Source organism: Enhydra lutris, unplaced genomic scaffold (assembly GCF_002288905.1).
Source record: "Enhydra lutris kenyoni isolate GAN:26980312 unplaced genomic scaffold, ASM228890v2 scaffoldscaffold48, whole genome shotgun sequence".
NCBI classification, from domain to species: domain Eukaryota; kingdom Metazoa; phylum Chordata; class Mammalia; order Carnivora; family Mustelidae; genus Enhydra; species Enhydra lutris.
The window spans coordinates 3,493,683-3,512,397 of record NW_019154132.1 but is presented as its reverse complement, the minus strand read 5'-3'; the positions used below and the strand labels follow the sequence as shown (position 1 = coordinate 3,512,397).

Sequence of the window (18,715 nt, the reverse complement as noted above, 5' to 3'; positions counted from 1 at the left end):
AAAACTTGGAGACTTGTTTTATTTATTTATTTTTTCAATAAAACTGAATTGTAAGAAGAGGTTAAATGTTGTATTCATGAATTGATTGGCTTTCCCTTCAGGTGGAGCAGATAGCTTTAGAATGGAATAAGGGGAAACAGAAGGGACATTTACGAGAGAGAGAGAGAGAGAGAGAGAGAGAATGCTTTTCAAATGATATTTCAACATTAACTGTTAACTTTGTGTTTAAGACTACTCACAAAGTGTGGGGGAGGTCTTGGGGATGGAAACACAGAAGTTGCTTTTCATTGCCTTGTGTCATGATCCCCTGTGCCAGAAGTTGGCAGGGTCTTCTGTTCTCTGGGCGAGAAGGGGTGCTGGCCACAGGGACCGTCCAGTCTTCTCGGTTACGGTCCCTTTGATCACTGGGGCAGAAGAACACACGACCCCGACATTTCCTGGGGTGCTGCTTGCGGACATTTATAATCTGTCCTGGACTAAAACATTACACTGCCTTTTGTGGGCAAATTCTTTTTCTCATTGTAGAATTTCAAACCCACTGAAGGGAGGTCTTTCATGGTATGTGTGACTTGGTGCTACGAATGGGGTCCTGCCCCTTGCTGTAGTGATTGTATTGCCCTTGTGATTAACTATAGCTGGCCTCTGTGTATGTTTCTCTCTGATTTATTTTCTATTTGCCCCTCTCTAGTGGGATCTTGTGTGTGATAATGCCTGGAAGGTCCATATCGCTAAGTTCTCCTTACTGGTTGGATTAATCTTTGGCTACCTAATAACTGGATGCATTGCTGACTGGTGAGTACCAACGTGCCCGCTGCCCGAACCTTTGGAAGCCACAGCAAGCCTTTGCTGGCTAAAGAAGAGTGGTCAGTGTTAGCTTACTGTTACCAGGTCTTTCCTCGGCCCTAGTGTTGGTGCTGCCACAGAGGGCGGAAGTCGTCACCTGAAGAACTCAGAACTAAGAGCCTTGGCCAGTGCATATAACCACCCCTTTCCAAGGAGAATTTAAATTCATTGCAATTTTCCAGCCGCGAGAATCTAGCAACACCTGCATGCAACCCACAGCCCCATCTGCTCCTGATGTTTATTGTTTAGTCGGGAAGAGCTTGAGGGCATAGGTTCAAGGCTCTGTGGAAGTAGATATACATGATGCATCGAAAAAAAAATGGGGAGGGGATGAGCTAGAGACTCTACCCACATGATCCAAATGGCTAGGACGGTGCCGATGGGCATCTCGAAACACCCCCCAGGTTGCAGACAGGCACAGTTCTACAGTTGGCTTGGCCAGAAGACGCTTCTGCAGGGCCCCTGGGGAGCCGGACCTTGGCAAGTGGACAGCATTTGGATAACAGATGGGCACTGCAGGCAGAGGGAGGGTGGTGGCCAGAGGTGAGAATGAATATGCTTTACTTGGATGGGTAGGGAGTTCTTCATGCCTGGAGCGAAGTGTGTGGTTCATGACAAAGTGATAAGGTTAGGAAGACAGAGAAGGGTCGTGAAGAGAGTTTCAGTAACAGTAACGATGACGATGGCAACAGTATTAGCAGCTACCACTTCCCGATTGATTATTGTTGCCAGGCACCGTGCTAAACATTTCCACGCATTAAAATATCCCATCCTCACAGCACCCCTGGTAAGTAAGTACTATTTAGTATGTTTACAGTGGAAAAACAGAAGCACAGAAGTCTAAGTAAAAATCCCCAAGTTCACTCAGATTTCAAGTTGGAGAGTCCAGATTTGAACCGAACCCCAGTGGCTCCCGAGTGTGTCACACTCTTCACAAGTGTGCGACAGCCCCCTGTGTTCACGAGGGCCTCAGCACACGTCTGAGCAGGGAGGCCAGTGCACAGTGTTCATGGGGGTTTCTAGTAACAGGGCTGCTCCAGGAGAAAGGTGTGGGGTAGCCGGCCCCTCTCCCCCACCTTGACGTTCTTTTATCTTTAAAGGAACTTTCTGTGACTAAGGACACCTTGGACCCAGTGACTTCACAAGGGCCAAGAGTGATTCGGAGCAAACCCCTTACATCTGTGTCTTTGCTCTGCATTTACCCCCGTTCCCTGGTTAGTTGACAGAGTGGGTTGAGGCTCTGGCAAGAGCCTGGATGGAGGTCGTGGGGCCCACAGAGGTTCTGAAACCACTCTTAGATTCTGGATGTTTCTTTCCAAAAGCAAACATCTATTTGGGAGTTGATTTGCATTTACAAGTAAGTGATTTCCTGTGTGTTCAGAATTTGCTTAATCATCATTTGTAAATGCTTCTTAAGGACACATTCCCTGGGAGCAGCAACAGAGAAGCTGTCAGTGACCTCTGAAAACCTATACCAGGGCCCCCTGGAGGGACTTTTTTTTTCTTTTTTTGGGGGGGGGCAAGATCGGCAGTGGGGGGACGTGGGGGGAGTGTAGGAGTTTTTTTTTTTCACCAAATCCTTGAGCTTACAGGTTTTCAGAGCAAACTATACTAATCTGAAACGTACTCTAATTCCAGTATTTTAACCACGAGGACTTTTGTTTCCCAGTATTCTGCACTGAAATAAGTTCGGGAGAGATATTAATGTAATCTATGCCACTTCTTTCTAAAAGATGCAGACTTGGCCGAGGCTTGGGTGTCCTTATTCAGTGACACCATCGGGAAAGTTACTACAGACTTCCATGAATGGATCCGTCTATAATGGCTTAAACTGTTTAGAATTTGGTTTTGTGATTTCTTTTTTTTCCTAATTAAAATTTTTTTGGTGGGCAACTAAGCCAGGTTTCTTTAGCGACAGCAAAGCTCCCAAGGAAGGAGGGGACCCGAGGGGCTTGCCGGAGAATTCTTACCTCTTGCGCATAGCTTCTGTGTGGCACCCCTGATCACACACCTGGCCCAGGGACAAAAGGGAGAGGGGCTTGGCGGTTTTCTCTTTAGGTCCCCAGAGCCTGCTGTTGCCTCTGTGGTCCACGGTGAGTGGGCAGGGGGTCCCCAGAGAGGCAGGGCCGCCTGCTGTGTGCTGCGGTGCTGGAACATCTAGAGTGGACTTTAGTTCCAGTTTGAAAGTTTGGTGTTTTCCACCCTTTATTTATTCATTTATTTTTGACCGTTGACTCCTTGCTAGGGCCGTGCCAAAAGGGAAATAAGCACATTTAGAGGGAACTCCAGACCTCACAGCTATTAGCACCCATGTCATGGCGGCATGGGGAAGTTGATGAGGTCGGAGGTTAAGTTTCTAAGACTGAAGTCAGCACATAGTGAAACTCCAGTAAGACACGTTTTTATTTTATATAATTTTTAAAAAATTAATCTCTGCACCCAATGTGGGGCTCAAACTCATGACCCTGAGATCAACAGTCACGTGCCCTATAGGCTGAACCAGCCAGGGGCCCCGGGACACTTTTTTCTTTACAAAGTTTCAGTGTCTCACCCACATCTTGCTTGGGGATCTACGTCCTGTGCTGTCCTATAGCGTGTTAGCTTAGCTGTTTGGGAGGGAGCAGCCCCGCCCATGCCCCTGCTGAGTGAGCTCCCTTCCCTCCAGTACTGGTTCCCTTACGGAATGTTGCATGCCTCTCCCTCCAGGGGTCCTCTGCACCCTGTCCAGCTGGCCCCGGGCCCTGGCCTTTCGAGGCTGTGCCAGAGGGGACCCCTTGCCCTCTAGCTCCTGGCTGAGGCTGGCCATGGGCAGCGAACACCAGCTGGAGGTCTGAGAGAGAGAGATGAGAGTGGGGAGGCTGTTTTTGTCTCCAGCTGGGTCTTTGCAACGCTGCCAGGGGCTGGCTGCCTCCCACTCAGGGCCCCTCCACACCACGCCTCTCTTTCTGAGTTCCAAGACCATCGTCCCCGTTTCCGTTGCCAGCCCCAAGGTTTCTCTCACAGCTTGCCCAGCCTTTTGCAACTAATCCCTTTACTGAAATTTCCTCAGATCACTCTTTTTAAGTGGGGTATCTCCTTCCTGTCGAGACCCTCTATTATTTCCCTATGGCTGCTGTGATGAGTTCGCACACACACGGTGGCCTGCATTTATTCACTTACGGTTCTGTAGTTCACACGAGGCTAAAATCAAGGTGCCGGCAGGGTTGAATTTCTGGAGGCTCCAGGAAGGAATCCTCTTCCTCACTTTTTCCAGCTTCCAGCGACTGCCCACACTCCTTGGCTCATGGCCCCTTTCCTAGCTAGCCGCAGAGCCTGCAGTGACAGCTGCTGCTCACGTCACCATCTCTCTGTTCCCTGCGGCCGGAAGAGGATTTCCACGTACTTAGATTGGATCCACCGGAATCGTCACCTAGTCTCAGGGTTTTTAACCTTCTTTGCAGCTGCAGAGCCTGTTTCTCCCATGCAGGGTAATATATGCACAGGATCTGAGGAGTAGGACATGGACAGCCGTAAGAGCCACTACCCGGCCCACTTTAACTCCCACCTCTGCATTCATGGATTTCAGAGTGTGGTTTTGTCTGTCATCTCTGAGGGGACTCCACTCTGAAGGAAGCCAGTTCACGCTAAAACTCCAATGATCATAACATTTGTTGAGTGCATATCACCTGCACATCTCCACACCTGACGTTTGCCCCCTAGTTCCTAAAAACAATTTGTATTATTTACTGATGTTAGGAACCATTTGGGAGGGAGAGATTTAGAGCAGTTTCTACAAGTTAAAAAAAAAAAAAAAAACCACAACGATCTTTTCTAAAGTATCGGAAAAGGGCAAACCATGTTTGGTGGGCATCCAGGCTATAGACGTGTAGGGAGGAATCATATGAGCTAAACCTTTAACTATTTGCTCTGTGGAATGCGTTGTACCTATATCCATCACCTCTCTTAATGATCTCAGTAATGCTGTGCAGTCAGACAGTGATCCCCATTTTACAGACAAGGAAGGGGAAATAACAATGGAGAAGTTAGATATCAGCTTTGTTTTTAAGAGACCAGCTAAGCCATATTCCAAATTTATTTCTTTAAGTGAATTGGGTTTGCATAAAACTACCTGTAGAGTCTTCTGTGACAAGGGCTTAAGGATCCTGGCACCAGTCAAGAGAAGTAATGCCTAAAAACTCTGAAAAGAGGGTTGACTCACATCAGCATTGAGTTCGTAGCCCTGGCCTCATCTCACTAAACGTGTGACTGACAAGATTGGTTAGAAGCCTAAGAAATAATGAGTGAAATTGTGCTCTGTAGTTCCCTCCCCCAAATTTTCTCCAAATTACATCTGTTTTTCACAGGACATACGTAACTAAGTATTTGCTTCTTTCTTAACAGCTTTAGTGAGAGATAACTTACATGCCATAAAGCTCACCCATTTTAAGGTGTAATTCAGGGAATTTTAGTATGTAGACAGAGCTATGGAACCATCACCACACTCCAAATGTAAAACATTTCCATCACCTTGAAGGGAAATCTTGTGTTCATTTCCAGTCATTCCCCATTCTTATCCCAAGCCCTGGGCCACGAATCTACCTTTATGTTTTTATTTGTCGTGAGACTTTCACAAGGATGTGTAGGAGAGTTTAAGTCATACGGCTACTCTGTAGGTGTTTGGGGTGCCAGATGTAGATTTTTTCCCCCCCTTGGCAGATACTCCAGTTTTTCTGTGAGCTATCCTTCCAGTTCAAGCTAGATTTATTATAGTAATTTGTGTGGTGGAGAGTGTCCCCCCCACCCCGCACCATGAGTTGATGAAGGAAAAGGTGGAAAGATACTTTGGGAAGGATGGACAACTAGTGACCCCTCATTCCCTGGGACCACCCCCTCTGCCCTGCCAGCCACACCTAGAAGCACATCGCCCCCTAGTGGTCGCTGATCTCGCACCAGCGCGCTCTGTAACCCGCCAACCTCGCATGATCGCTGCCCTTTCCTGAAACATAGTTGGTCGGGTTCTTTCCAAGCCCCTTGCTGCCTGGTGGGCTTCACTTCCAGGTCAACACTCCTTAGTTAAAGTTCAGACTCTCTTAGTTTAGTCTGTGATCCCTTTAAAAGTATTTCTCATCTTGTAGCTGAAACAGGTCAGCAGCTGTGGGGTCCTGGACTCGGATAGCCTCCCTGGGAGGTCAGGTAGGACTAGTTAACAGCCCAGAGAAAGGAAATGAAGTGCCTTGGCTCAGTGTTTGTGTTGACTCTGGAGCCAATTCCAAAGGTCAGCAATTTCTCAAGACGTTTTGTGCTGGGTGTGTCAATGTTTGTGTTTAGGGAGTTATTATTGATTTTGTTACTCTTGCCTTGGATCATCCCTCTTTACCCTCAGAAACAGACTTACAAAGAGGAATTGGGTCCCTTTCTCAATTCCATTTGGTAGCTGCCCCCTTTTGTACAAAGCAAGGTTTTGGGCTGAATTGACCCAGAGGGCCTCTCCACCCTAGATCCACCAGATTGGGTCTAGATGCCACAGAGCCTTTTAAAATCTAGGACTCATTCCACATCTGTTGATCGCTGGCTGGATACTGGGGTCAGCATCGAGCACTGCAGCCCTGTCTAACGATGCTTCCTCGTTTTCTCCCCTCTCCGTACGCAGGGTCGGCCGGCGGCCTGTGCTGCTGTTCTCCATCATCTTCATTCTGATCTTTGGACTAACCGTGGCACTGTCCGTGAATGTGACAATGTTCAGCACCCTCAGGTTCTTTGAAGGATTCTGCCTGGCTGGAATAATTCTTACCTTGTATGCATTACGTAAGTAGGAGCCTTCACGACTGTCTTGAAGAAGTTCGTTGGCAGTATTGCTCTGCGTGCTGGTGGTTTGGGAGCGCAGTCTTTTGGAAGCCCAAACTTCAGTGGTCCCAGCAGTTCCTAAAAAGTTTTCTCAGGCAGTGTCACCCAACACTCTGTTCTGGTTTTCAGCTCGGGCTCAGGGCTCACTGAAGGACATGGAGGGTTCACATAATTGCCTGGAGAAGTGGGGGTCTGCCCATAGCTGATATGGAGGGGCTTTTGCTTCCCTCCAGAATTTTCTGGGTTCACACTCTGGGCGCTTCCAAATCCAGTGTATAATCGGACATTCTGCACTTGGTTCCAGAACATACCAAGTACCGCTACTGTTGGGTCTGGGCTCAGTGTTCTCATGGGTGCTTTAAGAGTCGTTCTCATTTTTTTTTTTCTCTAAGTTTATGTAGAGCCCAACGTTCCCACAGTCTCCCGTGTCCACCTGTAGCCTTATATGGTCTGGACTTAAGCCCTCATCATTGGTACTGGATAGGCAAATCTCAGCATTTGTTAGTATTTGCTCTCTTTAGGGTGAAGAAAAATGTCCTCCACTGATCTAACACATTTGTTGGCTATATTAATTCCTTTGTCAGGCATGGTTATATCTCATTTCTTTGTAGCTGGTGTTTACTAAAACAGTCACAAACTCATGGGGAGGAGGAAGTTTGTAGGCCTTGATGTTTTACTTATTTTCTGGTTTTATACTTTTCAGTTACCTTGTGGGAAGATGTTAGGAATAATGTAAAGTGATTTTTAATATATTTTGTCTGCTTCTTGCCTTTTGACAACATGGGTAGGAGTCCCATGTAGACAATGCCCAGTAGTTCTGATTCTCCTAGATTTGCATATTATAGACTCAGTAATACTTTTCAGGTAACCTGAATGTTTGTTCCTGGTTGTAGAGAATAGAAGTAGAATAAATTTGTAACATCGTTTTATTAGTCACAAAGGAGGAATGAGCATAGAGAAAGGTGACAGATGTGTTCTTCCCAATCTACAGTTGGCAGTTCTGTCCTCCTCTTCCAACACTGAACTGAATTGTCCTTTCTTGGAAGTCACTGTTTCCAGTTTATTTGTATTTATTTTGGAATCCTTGTTTCCAGCATGGAGGTGTTCTTTAGGAATATATGTGTTCAAGGTCATTGGGTCTGGGTGTTGGCTGTTTGGAGGTTTTGTTTCTTTGAACCAACCACATGGGCATCAGGCTTGAATCTTCCCAGACAAAATGCCAGTGCCCATGTTTGGCCTCACATTCCCCCACCCATGGTCCGTGCACACGGTCCACGTGTGTGGAGGAGGAGGAGGTTCTGTGCTCTTTTCCGGAGGAGAGCCCTGGCTGTGTTCTCAGACCCTCGCCTGCTCCACACATGTGCAGGTGTGATGGGCTTTCTCCTCAGGCAGCATCCTTGAGAGGGGCTCCTGGTTCCCACAGGACAATGTCAGGCCAGTGCATCCTCGTGTATGCCATTAATGGAGATGGCTCTGCGCGTGGACAGAATAGAAGAACTCCGCTCAGGCATGGGGCAGGGAGCATTACCTCCGTGTCACCAGCCCAGCGCATCTCAGACGCAGAGGCAGAGTGTTGATAGAAAGCTGCCTTGAAGCCAAGATGGCATCCCAGTTCTGTCTTGCATGTCAACCACTAGTGGTTGGCTGAGGCTTCCAGAAAACACAGAGAACACTTTGGAGGACACTTCAGGACTCCCTGTGGGAGGGCACCCAGAGCCCTTGGCCATGTCTGCCAGCGATAAGGAAGGAGGGTGGGAAGGGCTGCGCAAGGCTGGCCTCCATCCCCACAACTCTCCCTGATTTAAGCCAGAGCTGGAGAGAATTTCTCCTGACCTGCATTGTTGCCGCCTCACGTAGAACTGTTTCACTGACGTCCGTTGTGACATCATGCCCTCAGCCCTGTGAAACCCATCGCTGTGGTACTGTGAGAAAAGAAGCTGAGGATGCGTTTTCACGAGATTGCATAGTGAGAGCTTTAGGCTAGAACGTTCTCTGTCGAAGAGTGTCCTCCTAGGAAACTGCTTTGCTTTGATCTTGTATGCACAGAGTCCCGTAACCTGGTCATCTGTGAACTTATTTCTGGAAAGGGCCAGAGAGTAAGCAGTTTAGGTTTTGCAGGTCTCTGCAGCAGCTGCTTGACTCTGCCACCATAGGGCGGAAAGTGACCATAAATGATATGTAAATGAATAGGTGTGGCTGTGTGCCAATAAAACTTAACTTAACTGAAACAGAAGGTGGGCCAGGTTTGACCAGCGAACCATAATGTTTCAGCACTGATACAAGTAAGTCTCTGTCTTTCCACTGGCTTCTAAGGAGCTCAAAAACTTAGAATCGGATCCAGCCGTGTAATATGATGAGCTGACAAGCTGGGCTTTAAATTCTGGCCTCTCTCCTAATTTCATCTGAACTCTCCTCCCTTCATTTCTCCTTTGTCCCATTTTCCTATTTCCATAATGCAAGTGCTACTTCACTGTGTGTATTTGTGCCAGGAGCCTTACATTTTTTTTTTTTCTTCTGAAATGAAGCAGGGCATAAATAAATAATTATGTTTTCTTAAATTGGGATTACAAGTCAAACATCCTGACAAATACCATGGCAGTGAAAATTTCCAAGTATCAACCTGCCACCCACTGTCTGAGTTAATACAGTATCTAAAGGAACAAAGTTAGAATAAAGCAAAAAGATGTCAGTGAGTACTTAGAGTTCATTGAGGGAATATTGAAACAATAAATTGGGGGGAGGTTGGTGATGGCAGAGGAGCTATAGAAATGAGTTTGTAAGGGGCAGCTGGGATTGGAGTAGGGTATGAGATGTGCTGGGCTGGGATAGCCCATCTCTGGCAATTTTAGGCAAAGACAGAGACTGGTGATGAGAAGTTAAGAGGCAGGCTCCCGGTCAGTAGGGGGGGCTGCGCCTGAATTTCCAAATTAGTGCACTTGCTAGGGTTTTATACATGGGTAGTACATACTTAGGAATTTGTTTCACTTAAAGGAAAGTATTGATAACCCCGGTCACAGGGTCGAAGTATTTATTGACTCTAAAAGAAAAGTTTTTAAATTGGGGACATTGATTATTTGGAAAATGCATTTTTAATGATCCCGACGTTTTTCTCGCCCTTCAGCCATACGGTCTTTTTTTTTTTTTTTTTTTTTTAATCTCACTTAATGCATCTGCTGGAAAGGCTTGTACTTTCTCAGAAGAGATCTGGGGGTCATTCTTTTTTAGTCCCGCAGGTGCTTGGCAATGGAAGCAAGGGAAGTAATGATTTCTGCAGATTTTATTTCTTGTGTAGCCTGCCGTGCGGGTGGACTCTTAGTTTTGTGAAATGCTGCTGACTTGTGAAAGTTTTCAGCTCTACGTACAGGGCTGCCAGAGGTTTTTTTCCCCTGCCTTGGAATTTTTCTAAGGTGCATTTCAGTGAAATACACTGTCCTTTAAACTTCAAGGCATCAAAGGGAGACGTGGTTGGGTAATTAGGACATTACATAGAGATTATTGGCATCTTCCCCAGGAGTCTTCACACGGAAGCAGGGTACACACTGGAGAGTGCACCCTGGCAGGAGCTAGAGAGAACCAGCAAAGGTGGATGGCTTTGTGTCTGCCTGGGAGGCCATTGAGAGACAGTGAAATAATTAAACACACTTTGGCTAAGTCAGTGGCTTCATTGTATCTCTTCGCCTCAGGACCAGGAAACACACACACACACACACACACACACACACACACACACACACACAGGTGGGGGAGAAAACATTGACTCTGCTGGGCAAAAGGCAGGGAGCCACAGACCGAGAAAAGAATCAGTGGATCACGTTTCCTTATTTGATTATGAAAATGAAGCCTTATTAAAGACTAAAGAAATAGTCGCTTCTCCGCACAGGCTGACATGATGTGTTGTGGTATGAATTCTTTCTCCAATGATGACTCATAACATCACCGATGGGGAAACACAGTATCGTTTCAGATCTATCTTTCTTCAAAAGAAGCCCATGAGAGATTATTGCTTTTTAAGTTAATTTGATGTTAGATGTAATAAGTCCTATGAGAGAGACATTCTTTTTTTAATGTAAATAGTTTTTCTAGTTTCTCTCTTCATTTGATCTCTGTCTTCCCCCTTCCCATCATTGACAACCTTCCCCCACCAAAAACCCCAGTCTGAAATAATGAGCACTCCTTTTTGCTGGCGGAGACCATATCTTAGTTACTTTGGGTGAATGAACATCACTTCTTTGTTCTGTTTTTGGATCTGACAACAGTGCACAATTTCCTTGAAAACTTCTCTCCAAGCTTCACGTTCTCATTATAATAACCCTCCTTCAACCCAGTCAGCCTAAATTTTACACACCATCGAGCAGTGACCAGAAATATCACAGACGACTAAGTTCCTGAGTCTTTTGCAAAATGAGAAGCTAAGTCTAATTGGTAACTAGACTTGAAAAAGTCCTGAGTTTGCTCTGGGCGGGGTGGTATTCTCCGTCTCACATGGCACTGATGAGTTTAGCCTCTCACTGAAGTGGTTGAGTAATTCCTAATGTGCTGGTGTAGGGCGACTCTTCCTCACTCCTGCACAGATTTCTGTAATTTGATGTCTTTCTGAACTATTACTCCCCAAAACATATTTCAGTCAGCTGGGTTGTTAAGCATCAAAGTCACGCTGTACATTTGAGAGAGAGAAAAAAAAAAATGGATGGAGCCAGAACTCTTCCAAGAGTGAGTTGCTGAACTGTGGAATGCAAAGAATGGTGATTCCCACTGTCAGGTACAAGTGACTTTCCATTGGCTTTGTGGCTCACTTCACTGGGGAGCACATATTTGCGCTGCATTTGGGTGAAGGGACAGTTTCATGGGAATGAGTGCTTGGTCACCATCGCCTTTATCTCTCCTCTCTCACCTCTCCCCGGCTTCAGATTCCTGGGCCCTCCCCAGAGCAGCAGGACAGAGAGCCCGCACCCCATTCTTCTGGTGGGACCGGCTCTACTGACACGGCTTTTTTCCACCAAGGAGATGAGTCACGGTTTACCAAAAGCCTTTGACAAATGCTTTTTTTTTTTTTTTTTTTTTTAAGCCTCAGAAGAATTTTAGTTTTCTACCAGGTTCAGACTAGAGTAGCTAAGAAATCAGAACAGGCTGGGGTTTCTGCACCAGACTCTCTCTTCATTGGAAGCTTTTCTCGCCCTGCAGGCAGACTGAAAAGCAAAGGAATTAATATATACGGAAGGAGAAAAAAAAAAAAAAAGAAGTAATGAAGAACTTGTCCTCCGCTTCTCTGTCTTCCCCCTGCCCCACCTCAGGGGAACCATAGCTCCTGGGATAGCCGCAGAGGGTTGGGTCAGTCGAAGCTCCTGGTGAGTGAGCTCCGGTCCCTGGGAGACCAGATGACGTGGCGGCCACTCAGGGCCGTGCTTCTCATTGGCCTGACCCTCCAGGGGTGAGTCGTCCAGCAGAGAGTCAGAAAATGCCACTGACAACTAATTTTTCTCAAACTTCAAGTAAAACATGAATGAACTTCTCTACCCCTACTTACGCGTTAGCCCAAACTTGAGTTTATATTGAGACTTTCCTCTGGGGGAAAAAAAAATACAATGTATGTCTGAAGAGCCTCCCTTGCAGGTGAAGGTGGAACACGGGGCTCGTCCTCAGAGCTGCCATTGAGACCCACAAACCCAGTGTGCCTCTGTCCAGAAGTTTGGGCGAGACAACATGTGTATTTTGCCCAAAGATAGGTAGGCTTCAGAGCGCCTATTTCTTTGGATGTTTTAAATTTGCAAAATAGTCTTGTCTTCAAATCAGGGGGAAAAATAGAAATTTTGATACCTGGCATTTTGAAATTAGAATATTTGAATGCCTTTTCCATGCAGTGGAACATGCTATAAAAGCTGTGTGTGATTCTTTCAGGACTGGGTTTTCCCCATATTGGAATTTTCATGGTGCTTCCATTGAAGCATATCAGTTCGCCACACTAACGGGAAGTAGAAAGGTCTGGAAATCGGGAGATCCGAGCGATGGTGTGCGCTCTGCCGTGGACCGAGTCTGCGTCAGTGACAAGCTGCTTTATCTGTAGGCTTCTGTCCTCCCTGGCTCTCAAGTCAGGACACAAGCTTTCCCGCTACGTCCTGGGGAGCCATGCGATCCCTTTCTGGACCTGTTTGTGGGGAACATGGATGGGAAACAACACCACCACCAACCCCCTGTGGCCCCTCCATGACAACATTCACTACCGCTCTAATGGTATGGCAGTAACCACCAAACCAAATGGAAAACCACTGGTCTCTACCGTACCTTCTCTTGAATTCTAAGCTGTGCTTCAGTGGGGTTGGGCGGGAGGGCATGAAGCCCGGCAAGTGGGCGTGGCCCTTGGATGGTATGACCGTGTCATGCCAGGAAAAAACTGCTTTGGATGGTTTATGTTTTGGGTTTGGGTGACCTTCTTGGAAACACAGGACTACTTTCTCCTTCACTCATTCGCTTGGCAAATAGGTGAGTACTTACAGGGGCACACTGCGAGCCTTACGGGGACACTGTCAGGTGCTGGGCACACAGAGGCAGACACAGCTGCCTGTGCTCCGGGACACTCAGAGGTTAGTGGGTAACGATGCAGGGACAGGCCCTGGTTGAAGTGAGAGCGTCAGAAAGCGACCCCTGGATATGGGTTTGGTGGGGTCAAGGAGAGTGGGTGTTTGCTGCTTACACTGGGTGCTCAGAAGCCAGAGAGCCTAGTATGCACTAGGTCCTGTGGTTGGGAAGGAGGCTGGGACCGTATACAAAGGTCCTCTCCTCCATGACCCCAGGACAGTGCCAAGCTCACGAAGGGTCTCCAGCAAGAAAGGCAAAGCTTTATGTGCTCTGGGGGATCACTCGGGCTGCAGCAGAGGAGAGCAGACCAAGGAAGAAGGCCAAGCTTGAAGCTGGGAGGCTGTTGCAGGATCCAGGTGAGGAAGGAGAAGATTCTGAGGAAGGCCGTGGACATAAGGAGGGAGAAATAAGGAGACACAGTCCACAGTCTAGCCAACTGAAGAAAGGAGCGAAGGATGAGTGGGGGACAGATGACCAACTTGGACAGGTAGATGGATTTCCCTCCCACTGGTAGGGCTAGGGTGCAGCCCAGGCATCCTGATTCCAGGTCCTGTAGATTTTGAAGCTCCTGGCCACTCCCTTCTTCTGGCAGGTTTGGCAGGGGAAGATGACACATTCAGTTCAGATCTGATGACTTGGTGGTGCCTTCAGGGTTGCCAAGGCACTTGATTCCGCAAGTGAATGAGTGACTCTTCAGAAGTTCAGGAGCAAGGTCTGCATGTCCTTGGCATCTCTCCGCAGTTAAGGACGGCGGCATAACTGAGATCACCCAGAGATTGTGTAACATGGGCAATAAATGGGCCGAGGTAGAAGAACCAGTTGGGGGAGATGGGAGGGGATAGCCTGAGAAGCGAGTGGAAAGTCCGAATAGGCTGATGCCCAGGGAGCTAGGGAAGGGGCCGAGCAGGGTGTCAGATGACACAAGACCAGGATTGAGAAATGTCCATTGGATGAAGCAAGGATTGCCCAGTAGGGAAGAGGCAACTAGGGCAAAAGCAACTGTCGTTCAATTTCATGATTAACGTAATTGACATTGATTTCAAGCATAGGTTTTACTTCGTGTTTTCCCCGCAGGAGTATTGTCTTATCCTGATGTCAAGTATTTGAGAAAGAAAATACCTTTTTTTAAATCGTAGTTAAATGTACATAAGCGTAAAATTTACCATTTCACCGTTAAGTGTACAGTTCAGTTGCTTAATAAGCACATCCACATTGCTGTGCAAGAAAATCCCTTTTTAACAGTGGTGAATGTTCATTAAAATTGGGTAGAAAAAATTGAATTGGAAGGCAAATCTGTAATGACTGTTTTTCCTCGAAGTCACCTGAAACAGTTCATTTTCCCAGCTCGGTAACTGGACATTCAGAGCCACCGTGAATTAGAGATGCAGTTTTGTTCTCCCCATGATGCTGTGTTGCTCACACTGAAGGCAGCGTCTGAAGACCGCACCCACCCTCCTTCCCGTGCACACGTGCACACACGCATGTGTGAGCACATATCAGCAGTGGAAAAGCCCCTGGGAGGGTATCCCAATGTGGGTTGCGAGCTGTGCCTCACCACTCCCCCACTAGGGTCTTGGGCCAGGGGGACTTAACTCAATCCATTTTCTCACCTCTGAAGGATTGTGCAGAGGGGAATGCCTGTGACCGCCATCAGCAAACCTCAACCCAGAGAAATGGTGGGCGTGCTCCTTGGGTGCCTGTACCTTGCCATGTGGCAGCCGCCGTTCTGCCGAAAGCAGACATCCTATGTTGGGACAGTCAACGCTTTTCTCTTCCAGCAGGGCCTTCTCAGGTGAGGGCCTTTCTGAGCTCACAGCAAGCTTGGAAAACTTAGCTAAAGAGGAACTTCAGCCTGGGGCTGGCTCCCAGCTTAGGGTCCCATAGGAGGATAACTTGGAGGTCAGAGGGGCCGAGAATCTGCTTCATGAGCATTTCTCCAGTGACTGGCTTAATAAAGTGCTTCTCCTGTAACATCCATTCAGAGCTCCATAGCCTACATTCTAAAAGCCCTAACTGCTTTGGGAGTGGAAGAGGGTAATAAACTAAAGGAAAAATTCTCCTGGACGAATTATGTGTAGGGACCTTGTCTCTTTTGTGGGAAGGACGTGAGTACCTGAGTATCCAGTACCTGACTACTTGTTAAGAAAAGACACTAGAGTAGAGTACTGGTAGCCATTTTCAAGATTTGTCTCACACATATTCCAGAAACCTCTCCCTTTCCCTTCCCTAAAAGTGCCTGTATACATTTTCTCTGTAGTTTTAAGTGTTAGCTCAGGAAGCTTGTTTGCTGTCCCTTAATGCAGCCATTGGCCTGTTGTGGTCCTGTTGTTCTCCATGTTCTGCCATGACATCTCCACGCCCCAAAGCAGATACACTTTAGGGCCTAAGTGAGGTTCCGGAGGCCTGCCAGGGATGGGCAGATCGCTGTCCCCTGCATGGCCCTCCTCCTTGTCTTTGGAAGCTGAAAGGGGCTTGTGTCCCTTCTAACCTGTGCCTTTTGAAAGTATATTTACCTTCCTCCCTGTCAGGACAATGGCAGCTCCCATGTTTGACAGGATTTGTGTGAAAGCATCTGCCCCCAGGACAGGTGTGAATCAGGGTAAGATGAGGAGCTTTGCTGTGAAATGGCATAAGGTTTTTGGTTGTTCTTTCCAAATGACTCCTCAGGAGGACAAGCTGTCCAGCCGCCACCTTCCAGTTGCTGGTCCAAGAACGCGTAAGACTGGACAGTATTTGGGATGAGATGATGGATAGCACCTGGTTTTCTTTGTTGGTTTCGCTGCCCCCTCTGGAGAAGTGTTCCTTCCACGGGAATGAGCCCCAAACCCAGCATCTGGGCCTTTAGGGACTAGGCATCTGAGGCTGGGCCGAGCTGAGTTAGGCTCACTCCCGGATTGTGGGACCCGTTCAGCTCTTCTCCCTGGAACCCGGCAAGCTCCCTGGCAGGCAGATCCTCCCTTCCCCCATGTTTGGAGCCCCTGCAGGCCGAGACTTTGGACATGGTGATGCTCTGTAACGTTGGACTCCCGGGGCCTCTAGGCATCTTTAAAGCTGTACCCTCTGCCCCAATAGAAACCAGTCTTGGGGAATCTGAGGAGCCAGAGCAGAATTACAGCCGGGCCAGATGCCCCAGAAGGGGACCGCAGGGCCTCTCCGGGCGCCCTTCTCCGGCAGCCCCCATGTGGGGCTCCCTCTGAGCTCCCTCATGGAACACAGAGCTGGGAAAATGATGGGTCTCTGATTGAGGGCTGCTGTTCTGCTGTTTTCTGTCTCTTCCTCCTTCCATGAGGCCTTTGATGATTCTCCCCGAGAAGGGTACTTTGTGTCTTTTTGTCCAACCGGAGTCCGTTCTGCCTGTTCTGTTTTGCCTGAGAGCCGAAAGGTGCTTGTGTCCCTTCCAACCTGTGCCTTTTGAAAGCATCAGGGCTTGATTTTTGCTCTGTGCCAGTTCTGGGAAGGGGCTCAGAACTCTCTCCAAGCCTTGGTCAGGGTGGGGGCGGGGGAGGAATTAGAGCTCTTTCCTTTTACCCCAGCACACGCCCCCGCACTCTGTCACAGCACTTTTACCTAAGAAAGAGAGAACGTGGGCTAGTTCTGGTGTGACTTGGAATTTCTGACTACTCTTCGCTGACATCTGTGCAATTTGTCAAGCTGACATTGCTGTCTTTATGTGTAAGGCCCTGGGCTCAGACTGTAGAGGCGACAAGGGCTCCTGAGATGGGGCAGCATGTGGGCATACAGATGATTTGCCAAGTTGATAAATATTCTTGGCGTGTGTGTGTGTGTGTGTGTGTGTGTGTGTGTGTGTGTGTGTGTGTTGGGGAGGGCATGTGACTGCCTGACCTTAGTATATGAGAGGTGGTGCTGGGAGGCCACCTGGTCCTTGATCCCTGGTCATTGCTCACTGTTTGGCTGGCCTCAGATGCTTACACCACTCCCTCAATCAAATGGATGGATGGATGGATGGACGGATGGATGGATCGGTGGATGGATAAGTAGATAATCTCACTGTTTTCCTTTTAGAAAGAACCACAGACAGCTCTGATGAGCAGGGGTTAGACAGAACAGCTGAGCGGAACCTTGCATGCTGACCTCCCTCTTCGCATCCCCCAGCACGTGCCTGGCATGTAGGGAGCGTAGTGCTGGCAGCTGAATAATATGTTGATGTTAAGGGGCAAAAAGGAGAAACTGAGGAGGTCGTGATGATAATTGTTTGATAACAATAATAAGGTATTTATTGAGTGTTTTCTAAGTTCAGATACTGTGCTAAGTTACACTTCCATACACTCCCCCACACATATATTTTAAATTTCCTACTAACTGTATAAAGTAAATCCTACTAATGGCCCCATTTTACAGATAAGGAAACTGAGTCCCTATTCCCTGGACCTTATCTACTTCACTAGCGGGACCTTCAGGCAGGAACTAACACTTATTGGACTTTTACAGTGTACACGGATGCTGTGCCAAGTGCAATAGAAGTATTTCATCCACCCCACGATTCTGTGCGTAGGCACCATTACTTTCCCCATTTTATGAGTGGAAACCTGACATGTAGGGGAGGAAGCCTGCCCAAGTTCCCGCCGCGGAGTCCGAGGAGCCCCGGGAGTGGAAGTCAGGTGTGTGTGGCTCCAGTGTCTGTGACTGTAACTCTTGGGTCGTTTTGAAGAACCCCCTTTTTCTCTGTCTTAAAATATGTTAATATAAAATTATTTAACTGTATACAAAATATCCCATAGGGAGTTTACATTAGTTCTTATAACTTCTAAATAACTATAAGAGCCAAATGTTAACAACCACCAGCTTGAAAGCCAGCACAATCCAAATTAATAGCGGTGCTTTCGTGTGACGGATGGTGGTCTTTCCATGAAACAGAATCACCGCTCACCCTTGTTGGGTTAAATAGCAGAAAGACACAGCTTCCAATTTAATTTCACATTTAATCTATTTTGGCATTTGGACTTGAAACATTCCAGTGTACATGATGCCTTTTCATGTAATTTTGCCGTCTAAAACGATGTTAACAATGCGTGGGCTTTGCCCGCACGGACCGCTCAAACTGCCCATCCCAGCAATGCCCATGACCATGCCTCAGTCTCTCACCTTAATGAAGTGCCTTCCCGACCTGGCTACTTCTCTTGAAGATACAGTTAGATCTGTGGCATTATTAAAACATTAAGTAAATAGATACTTAATCCATTTATGACGGGAATTGAGACTGGAAACCTTCACGGCTGCCTGTTTCCCAGGACTCTTGTGCTAATGAACTTGGCCTTTACAGAGCTGGCAGGGGCAAAACTCACGTCCTCTGCCTGACACCAGGCTCCGCTGAGGTCCAGTGCATGTGCCGTCACACACACGTGACCACGTAGTTCTGCCACTGTCTGCAGACCACTGCGAAGCCTGCGTTTGCGCAGCCTAGCATGGTGACATTTGGCCTTTGTGAGTGTACTTCCAGACGCAGACGTGGACTTAG

At 47.6% G+C, this 18,715-nt stretch overlaps 1 protein-coding gene across 1 annotated transcript in view; it reads left to right on the top strand.

The window, feature by feature from the left end:
* Window positions 1-18,715, top strand: part of LOC111156660 (solute carrier family 22 member 23) — a 170,687-nt gene that overhangs the window by 37,105 nt on the left and 114,867 nt on the right. The window contains exons 2-3 of the mRNA XM_022517689.1: window positions 689-792; window positions 6,473-6,627. Of these exons, the coding sequence (XP_022373397.1) occupies window positions 689-792; window positions 6,473-6,627 (259 nt within the window). The remainder of the gene's footprint in view (window positions 1-688; window positions 793-6,472; window positions 6,628-18,715) is intronic.